Below are 9,291 nucleotides of genomic sequence, written 5' to 3'. Positions count from 1 at the left end.
AATCCAGCTTAGTAATAGCAGTTGCACTTGTTAGTTACACATCTTCTGATCGCAGCTTTGAGCTCTGTAAGAAGTTCTAAAGGTTATTACTGGACCACGGAGCAAAACAGGAGAAAGCTGCTCTATCAAGTGCAGAACAAATCCTGTGCACCCTGTATAGCAGCCATTTAGATGAGTGAGAATTAGAACAGCTGCTGACATGTGATAGAAAACTACCCAAACAAGAAGAGAGTTTACCCAGTATTGCTTTGTAGATTAAAAAAAAAAGAAGGCCAATGGGCTTAATGAAGGCCAAGAAGCCAGATTATAAAGTACACAGTGATAGGGGTGTGTCCTGGACAATGAGTTGGATATAAAACATAGAGAGCTGTGATCCAGAGTCTAGGCAGCAAAGAGGAAAGGCAGCAGTGTGCGAATGGATAATAGTCTAAAACATTTAAGAACCTGAGGCACTGTTTCATTAACAGCTAAATTAGTTCAGGCATATGGGTTCTGTAAAGCGTCTTGAGACAATTTGAACTGTAATTGGCGCTATATCAATAAAATTGAATTGAAATGAACAATTGAAATTAAGGCAGGCCCTATTTTGATGACTAAAAACTCAACCTTCAGTATTGTCACAAAGTGCTCATTATGTTAAAATCTAAAAATCTTAAAATCTGGATGCTAGCAGTACTTGAGATTTGTTAGGGAGCTCTGAAGAAAATGATGAATTAGCTATTCTTAGCAATTATCAGTAAAATCTATATTCTACTGGTTTTGCTTTGTTTAACTGCTGGCACTAGGTGTGTTATTATTTTTGCATTTTTCAAACATTGACTCTATGCTCTCTTCGGTACAGGTTTGTTACTCATCCACTGTTGTTTGCGCTAAGAAGGTCAGCTTGACCTGAAACATTGGAAGTCTCATCTTTGCTCTTGAAGGTCTATTTAAATAACTCAGTGTTTTGAGTGTCTTGAGAGTGACCCTCACCTCTTTCCCCCTCTGCTGTGTGAGAGACAAACGTCCTTATAAAATGGTGTGACTTTATACCTTCGTCTTTGAAAGTTCTGTATAAATACATATGGTTTATTGTAAGAACTCTGATGAATACTTGCTCTTTGTGAGTTTACTTTTCCTAGAATTTCTTCAACACTGTCCAGCAAAGTTTTAAGATCTTTATAGCTAAGTTCTTAAGTGTTCAAGCCATCCTGGAACTGCTCCCCCATAGATAACTCTAAATGTTAGGATCTTAGTTTTAAAACCCTGACTGTGATTTCCCCTTTTTCTCTTGTGAGGCAATCTAGAGAATGAGTTGCATTAAAGTTATTGATCGAATAGTGCTGAATAATGTATGTGTGATAGTGAAAGTAAAAGTGCTGCTTAACACTCAGAATCAGATGCTTACACATGACAAAAATTAAGTCTGGAGTCATTTGCTTTTCTGCAGTAAAATCTTGATTATCTTGTCTGCCTGTGTTAAACTGCTTTATGAGACTGAACACCAACACTCCTGCATTCAGAGACGCCTCACAAGAACACCACATTACAGGATAAACTCAGGTCTTGTCCTGAGCTGAACCCAGGTAAGAGAAAAACACAGAATATTGTGGCTAATTAAGCAGCAAAAGGTGAGAAAATCACTTCTCTGCAGCCACTTAATGACCCAGAAACTGCAGTTAAAATCCCAAAACAGATGGGCTTAAAGTCATATGGCTTAAAGTTTTGTTTCCTATTGATCTCTTTCTCTCTGTGTCTGTGTTTATTTGCTCGGGTTGAAAAATAAGGTTAAAGCAAACAAGGAAGTGGGGTGACTGACACATGTTTCCAATGATTGGGAGCTCACGGTCCATCATTACCATCTCATTCTGTCCTCTCGCTCAGTAGAGGCAACATGAAGCTGTGGGTCGTCCTGCTGCTCGCTCTGCTCGCTCACACTTTAGCAGAAGGTGAGTATAACATTCAAAGTCTGTTTTAAAGCTTTTGTTGTCAGAAAATGAATCTGTCAGTATTAGGTTATCTTGTTTCAGTAGTACTTGATCAGGAGCCTCTTTAGAGTTTGTATGTTTGTATGAGTTAATGTGTTTATTTAATTTTTCAGTTATTTGTTAGAGATGTTACATTTGAATGCCGTACATCTTCACAAGTTGACATATTTACTACTGTTAGCACTGCTTCTAACAATTATGTTTATTAACGGTCAATCTGGTTATTATTTTACAAGTAATTTACTAATTCTTCAATAGACAAAATGTCAAAAAGGTTGGTGAAAAATGAACTACAAATGGCTAAAACACAAAGAGATGTCTTCGAAGTCAAAATTCAAATGAATTCTCATTCACGGCCATTTTAAATGATCATACAAATTAAGCTTAAATATGTGGATCTTGACAGTGAAGCCATTAACAAAATATTTGTTAAATCTGTTGATCAATTAACCAACTAACTTTTAGTTTTACAGTAAAAAGAGAAACTAATATGATTTATAATCAGAACAACATGTCCCATGATTTTTTTATCACTGGCATGCTGTCAAAGGCTCATGGGAGCTGTAATCAAATTTAAATTTATTATCCAAAGGAGGAGATTATTTTGTTCCGAGGAACAAAGAATGGACATATTCAGTGTAAAATTATAGTGAATGAACAACGTCATTTTATCTTAAGAGTCCTGTTTGGGCCGCTGTGAAAATGGCTTTGACTCTCAGAAGAAGTGCCAGTGTGACTCCATGTGCAAGTATTACAAAAGCTGCTGCTCTGACTTTGAGGCCACCTGTGGTATGACGAGTAAGAACCCCCTCTCGTTCAATCATGTCGCGAAACACTTGGCATATTGAAGAAAAAGATGGCCGCTGATGTCAGTTTTCTGCTCCTTCAGCTCGTGGAGACACGTTTGTATTTGCAGAGGACGACGACGACGATGAGCCGCTCGGAAGCCAAACTCCAACTCCTGGACGTCCAGCACACGACCAGACTGCTACAGCCAGCAGCCGGCAGCTGAAGCCCACACAGCGTCCCATCCTAGACTTCAATCACAGACAACAGCAGCATCCGGAGACCACACTAGAAATGACCAAACCCACACAACAGATTGACACCACAATCCAGAGAGCCCCCGTTCCACAGATTACACAGGTTGCAGACACAGTCGCACCTACAAGCAATGATCCCACCACGACTGTAACTCCACAGGTTGGGAATGAGACGACCACTGTTCCCGTCACTGCAGCCACCACTGCAGCCCCCGACCCAGACGCTGAGGTCTGCAGCGGGAGGCCTTTCGACTCTTTCATGCAGCTTAAAAATGGCTCCGTCTACGCCTTCAGAGGTGAGTGAGTGGCTGAAAATAAAAGGTTTTATTGAAGCCATTCACCTTTTTTTTCTGACAACTTTCAGGGGCTTGGATGTTTTGTCACTATATCTGCTTTTTATTATAGAGGAATTGTCAAGTCAAGGCCTCGATGTTTATACAGCACATTTAAGACCACAGTAGAACTGAACTAACTATATTATAATGAGGAATGCACTATGATATTTCTGTTTTTGTGCTTTCCAGGGGAGTACTTCTTTGAACTGGACCAGAAGACAGTACTTCCCGGTTATCCAAAGCTCATTAAGGATGTGTGGGGCATCAGTGGGCCTATTGACGCTGCGTTCACTCGCGTCAACTGTCAGGGGAAGAGCTACATCTTTAAAGTGAGGACAGCAAGGATTACCTTGTACATGTGTAAATCAGACTTCTGCTTTACTAATGAATGAAAACTGTCATCAGGGAAACAAGTACTGGAGGTTTGACAATGGTGTGCTGGATGACGACTATCCTCGAGACATCAGCGTTGGCTTTGACAAGATTCCTGATCACGTGGATGCAGCGTTTGCTCTGCCTGCCCCCGGACACAACAGAAAAGAAAAGGTCTATTTCTTCAAAGGTGTGACCAGATGTTATGTGTTTCATTTACTTCCAATCATTTCTAGAGTATTTCAACCAATCAACCAATGTTCATTTGGCATCGTGTTGGTTTCCCCAGCGGACCAGTATTACACGTATGAGTTTTTGCACCAGCCATCCCATGAGGAGTGTATCACCATGTCTGAGAGGTCTCCATCTACACTGTTCAGGCACTACACGGATGTCTACTACAACAACTACGAGCGTTTCTTCAGCGATCTCTTCTCTGACTGTGAGTTGTGCTGTTATAGTCCATTTCTTTATAGTGCATGCAGGTGTGGCAGCTGAACTTATGTTATATTCTTTAGTGCCGCAGCATCACGGCAGTCACCACTTCATTGACAAAGACTGGAAGGGCATCAAGCCCCCGCTGGATGCTGCCATGGCAGGAAGAATCTACGTCACCAACTGGAGGTCACGACGCAGAGACCAGCAATGGGGTCGACAGCAAGACCAGCAGTACCAGCAGTACCAGCAGAACGGACGGCAGTGGGGCCAGAGGAGGAGAAGTCGTTCAGCCTCCTGGGACTCAATGGCCGAGCGTGGGATGAGCATGGGTCAGACCTTTGCTGAAAGGGGGATGGAGTTAGGCATGAGGATGGCAGAGAGGAGAATGGAGTTGGAGGAGAGGCTTGGACGGGACTGGGACAGACGGTGGGATCAAGACTGGGACCAGGACCGAAGGAGAGATCGATACCGCCAGAACAACAGAGGCAACTACGACTCCAGAGATGACCCGTATTACTGGGACTACTACCAAAGGGATCTGCCCATACAGAGCGTCTACTTCTTTAAAGGAGGTAACACAGCATGGTCATTCATTGCCTTGCACTAATTGGGTCGTTTGAATAAAGGCTCAGTCCAGAAAATATCAGAAAATAGCGAAAAACGCGTTTTCTCACAACCAGAGATAACATTTTCAGATTTCTTGTATCCAGAACCTAAAGATGATTAATTTACAGTCATATGAAACAGAAAAACAGGCAATTATCACATTTCAGAACTTTTTATCTGACTCTCACAAACCTGCCACTGGTTGCACATTTTACGTAGCCTTCTCCTCCCCTACCGCCATCCATGTGTTTCTGTTTTCAGAATCCCTTTCACTATGAGGAAATAACAACCTCCAAGCAGCAAAGTCCCACACTGAAAATTTCAAGTTTAGCAGAGGATCATGCAGTAAAGCAGCCCTGCTCGTTCATTTTGGTGAATTATCCATTTTAATGATCCCTACATAAAAATGTCCCACCAAAATAATTTCCCTATTAGTTCGAGTGAACTCTGTCGCTGTGTTTTGTTCTTTTCTCCACCCAAAATGACTGTAATTGATGTTTAAAAAATACAATGCCAGAACTTTTTTCCCCTATCCCAGAACCATAATAAGGTGCAGCAGACCATTCTCCACAGCACTGCATTAGCACTGCACAGAATGGTCTGACTGCAGGCCTGAACAACATATAATCTGTGAATGTTTGATAAATGACCCATATTCCAGCAATCATCAAAACATCTGTTCAAATCAATTAAATGGTTGATTCAGCAACACAACACACATTAAAAATACAGTGCCAGCTACAATGACAAAAATTAGCAACAATAAAGAGCAACATATGGGAGCTCTAATCCAATCAAGTCCATCTAAACTGCATTATGCAAAGGAGCTACAAAGAATACACAAAGGAAATAAAACAGACAGACACAATTCAGAAAAGGAATGATGCTTTCATCTCAAAATGTTGCAGTCAGTGTTGTGTTCTTTCCATCAGTACTTGTGTCGCCCTTCCTTTCAAATCAGAAAATATCTTTTTTTAATCGAGTCACGCATAAATCAGTGCAGCTATGTCCAGAAAGTATTATACGAGCTAAAAATGTATGTGCAAGTTTGTACTGTGAGAGTTAAATCACTTCAATATAAGTAGTAGGCATGTATTTAACCCCAGGAACAGATGTGCAGCTGTGAGAGGCGACAGGAGTTAATTTAATCAAACTCTCCGCAGCTCTGTTTCACCTCAGAAGATTCATTATAACTAGTTTCACATGACGCAGAAACAGATGCCTGCTGCTTCCTCCGACACTGACTTCTTATGTATTTCTGGGTGTGATCTTTTGCACTGTTAATGGCTGATGATTCTCCTGATAAGATGCCCTGAAACCTCCACAGTATGAAGAGCTGGAAAAGTGACTCACAGCCAGAAAAGATTTTAAAAATGTGGATTGAAAAAAAAAAGATAAAATAAGTGACTGTCCTTTTTGTGTGTTTTCTAGATAAATACTACAGAGCGGACCTCAGGACTAAGAGAGTTGACCCCGCCATGCCTCCTTACCCCAGGTCCATCGCCAAGTACTGGCTCGGCTGTTCAGACACCACTGGAGCAGAAAAGTAGTTTTCAATATTTGGTGGTTTTTACTGTGATGAAATTAGTGTGTAAAAGATAAATCATTTTCACTCACCACGTTGGGGGTCAAAAAAGTGTGTCAAACATGTTCATACAGTCACTAGGTGCTAAACGACTTCAGCAAATATTGGAGATCAGTCAAAGTCCACATAGTGCTCCTGGCCAAAGTTCAGTGAGCTGATTTTCTGTAGTTATCTCATCTGTTCTCAACATAAGCCGACTTTATGAAACCCAGAGATAGTGAAAACTAGCTCAACTTGCTCAACTAGGCCTTGCAAAGGTGTGATCCCAGGAATTCAGCAGCCGGAAAGCAGCAGCTACATCTTGGGCTATAAAGAAGATGTTTTACTGCAACACTACAAGGTTTTACATTTAATCACTGCAAATACTGCTTCCCATTCCTTAGCTACCAGTGTCATAATCACAGATGTTTTCCAATGTATCTTCAAAATGTAACATGTTTATTTTCTCATTTTTCATCGTAAACATATAGACAAAAGTTAAAACAGATTTATGGAGGTTTTATGCATAAAAATGTTGCATGGTCACGAGTAAGAAAAAAACAAACAAACGCAGTAATGTGTTTTTCATTCAACATTATCAGGTCAGAGTGCTGTAACAGCTGGTTGTCTGCTAGAGGACACTTTGACAGATGTGAAAACATTTTTTACTTTTTCAGTTTTCTGGCTTCTACTGACTAATACAACAGAAATAAGTGAATCTATAATACACAGTGACAGAGCAACCCTGATGAGTTCACAGTCTGTTACGGTCTGTTCTTGTGTTTCATTAATGATTAATAAAATATCAATCAGCACAGAAGCGGGCTCAGATCTTTTTCTCATGCCTACATTTTTATCTGTTCAGCACAGTTCGTCACACCCTGATCAGACACTTTCTTTCAAGCTGTAAGGATGTCTTTGTCACATGCTTAAAACTGTCTTTTTCCCCCACAAACCTCCAGGATTTATGTCTTTTTATGCTTTCTGACTCAAAAACATATTACAGTACTTGTATGTGTACAACATTAGTCACTGAAGTAAATGAAAGCAATGCAACTAGTGGTCTTCCTGTTATTAGAAATTACCCAAATGCCACACCTGCCATCTGGTGTTTTCCTGAACTATTTTACCCTGAAAATTCAATATGAAAAACAGTTTCATCTTTATTGTGTAGAATTAAGACTAAAGATGAAGTTAATTTTTCTCAAATCTTACAATAATGTAATCATGTAAGATGCACTTTGTATAAAACTGTAACAAAAAACACTAATTCAAAGAGCTATAATTTACTTATTCATCAGATAAGTTTTTTTTAACCTTTGTGCCTGTAAATCCATAACTGCAGAATATTAAATATGCAGTTATACTTCTACCAGACCTGCTGACACAGTTTCTCAGAGGTTATGAGTGTTTAATCAGGACGTTTTCATAGCAGGGTTCATCGTTCACGTTGACCACTGCTCCCTCGTTGGCGATGACCTCAGTGAGACTCACAGTGTCTCCTGCTGGTCCCACAGTCAGGTAGTCGCTCTCAGTTTGTCCTGCACTTGGGTCACCGCTCTGCCTCATGTTAACTTCTGCCCTCACATCTGACCCTGAGTCAGCTGAGGCCACCTCCGGCACGCTCTTTAAAATAGATGAGAGCGGGCATTTTGGAGTGGCGCTCTCTGCTGGTGGAGTGTCATTATTAGCTGTATCAGTGGAGTTGTGGGAGGTGTGCTTCCTCCTGATTGGTTTAGATACACCAGCCTCCCCTCCAGAGGGCCCTCCCTGCTCCCACACACTTGCCCGAGCTCCCAGCTTCCTCCTGGGAGGTTTGGTGACGCCTTCAGCTACCTTTACCTTGGGTTTACCAGAATCCTGCTCCCTCTGTCTCTGGAGGCTGCCGAGTCTTCTCAACATGGCCTGAACGGGGCCTTCTGAGCTCGGCTCTGCTTTTGTTACCGGCCGACCTGCCTTACCCACCGTCACGTACACTGTGGTGACTTTATATGAGACCCCCGCCTGAGCATCAGAGGCAGGTGTTGGCTGCTGGTTCCCTTTAAGAGCAGCGGTGTTGGACATAGTCCGTCTCCTTCCTGATGCAGCAGGGACCTGCAGCGTAGCCCGGGATGGAATTCTGTCTACATCCTGGTCTGTTACCTCACAGCTTGTCTCCTGATTCTCAGTCACCTGCTCATCCACCTCATCCTCCCTCTCCTCACCCTCAGCCTCATCCTCCTCCCCCGTTCTTCCCTGACTTTGGAGGGCCGACAGCATCAAAACCCCCCAGGGTGACTTGGGTTTGCTGCGTGGGAGGCCGCCGGGGTCCTGAGCAGAACCACGCCTCTCTTTAGGACTGAAGCGGGTTCCCTCTGCAAACGAGACAGACGGCCGCTTGGCCTTGGCTATGCTGGAGGTGCGAGGGATGTTGAAGGGGGAGGTGATGTCTTCACTGCTGAAGCCTGAGGGGTCCAAGAACATGTTACACTTTGAGCTCATCTCCTGGAACTCACCACCCGCCACAGCCGGGATGTCTGGAAATACACAGAGAGAAGAAAGTCAGGGCATGTCAGAATACAGTTCTACTCATCACCAAAAGAGGGCAATGTACAGTTTGATGAGCAGTATTTCTGCTCCTACCTTCTCTTGGAGGGACACAGTAGAGAGCTTCTCCCTCCTCCTCATCACTGTCGAAGGACGAGCCCTCGGTCACCCAGCCGGACGAAGGAGGCTCAATGAAGCTGTGGTTGAACGTCAGCTCTGGGTCGTGGTGAGACACTATGTGTGTATAGGAGGCAAAATAAAGTGGGTTAAATAATAGAAAACATCAGGTTGAGTCAAATCCATACAAAACTTATCCTCTATTAAAAGATTATAGGCTTTTAACGTTAGTTTATGACACATTTACCTTCCAGGAGCTTTTCAGACTTTATTTAATTCTTTACAATTACTAATGGTGAACTTTTTGCACTATTCATGTTACA

At 42.2% G+C, this 9,291-nt stretch overlaps 2 protein-coding genes across 3 annotated transcripts in view; one reads left to right on the top strand and one right to left on the bottom strand.

The window, feature by feature from the left end:
• The first annotated feature begins 1,778 nt into the window (after positions 1–1,778).
• Positions 1,779–7,145, top strand: vtna (vitronectin a). 2 transcript variants are annotated; one of them, XM_023294569.3, is made up of 8 exons: positions 1,799–1,928; positions 2,646–2,765; positions 2,857–3,306; positions 3,535–3,674; positions 3,751–3,907; positions 4,007–4,159; positions 4,236–4,727; positions 6,193–7,145. In XM_023294569.3, exons 1-8 carry the CDS (start codon positions 1,874–1,876, stop codon positions 6,309–6,311), a joined length of 1,686 nt encoding a protein of 561 aa, XP_023150337.2. In that variant the 5' UTR covers positions 1,799–1,873; the 3' UTR covers positions 6,312–7,145. The 2 variants fall into 2 exon arrangements, with proteins under 2 accessions (XP_035796992.2, XP_023150337.2); XM_035941099.2 differs by lacking the exon at positions 2,646–2,765 and having other exon boundaries at positions 1,779–1,928.
• The window catches only part of scarf1 (scavenger receptor class F, member 1), a 9,444-nt gene continuing 6,916 nt past the window's right edge, over positions 6,764–9,291 (bottom strand). Inside the window, exons 10-11 of the mRNA XM_055012321.1 lie at positions 8,948–9,085; positions 6,764–8,841 (exon numbers count right to left, since the gene is read on the bottom strand). Of these exons, the coding sequence (XP_054868296.1) occupies positions 7,727–8,841; positions 8,948–9,085 (1,253 nt within the window). The 3' untranslated portion in view covers positions 6,764–7,726. The remainder of the gene's footprint in view (positions 8,842–8,947; positions 9,086–9,291) is intronic.

The sequence above is a fragment of the Amphiprion ocellaris genome, chromosome 7 (assembly GCF_022539595.1).
Source record: "Amphiprion ocellaris isolate individual 3 ecotype Okinawa chromosome 7, ASM2253959v1, whole genome shotgun sequence".
In the NCBI taxonomy this organism is placed as follows: domain Eukaryota; kingdom Metazoa; phylum Chordata; class Actinopteri; family Pomacentridae; genus Amphiprion; species Amphiprion ocellaris.
The sequence above is the reverse complement of the archived record's forward strand: the minus strand, read 5'-3'. Positions and strand labels throughout refer to the sequence as shown.

What these genes read in the sequence shown, in the direction of transcription:
- vtna (XM_023294569.3), top strand. Translation starts at nt 1,874, where the DNA reads ATGAAGCTGTGGGTCGTCCTGCTGCTCGCTCTGCTCGCTCACACTTTA. An exon ending in CGCTCACACTTTAGCAGAAG is followed by an intron (nt 1,929 to 2,645) that starts GTGAGTATAACA and finishes TTTTATCTTAAG; the next exon opens with AGTCCTGTTTGGGCCGCTGT. An exon ending in CTCCGTCTACGCCTTCAGAG is followed by an intron (nt 3,307 to 3,534) that starts GTGAGTGAGTGG and finishes TGTGCTTTCCAG; the next exon opens with GGGAGTACTTCTTTGAACTG.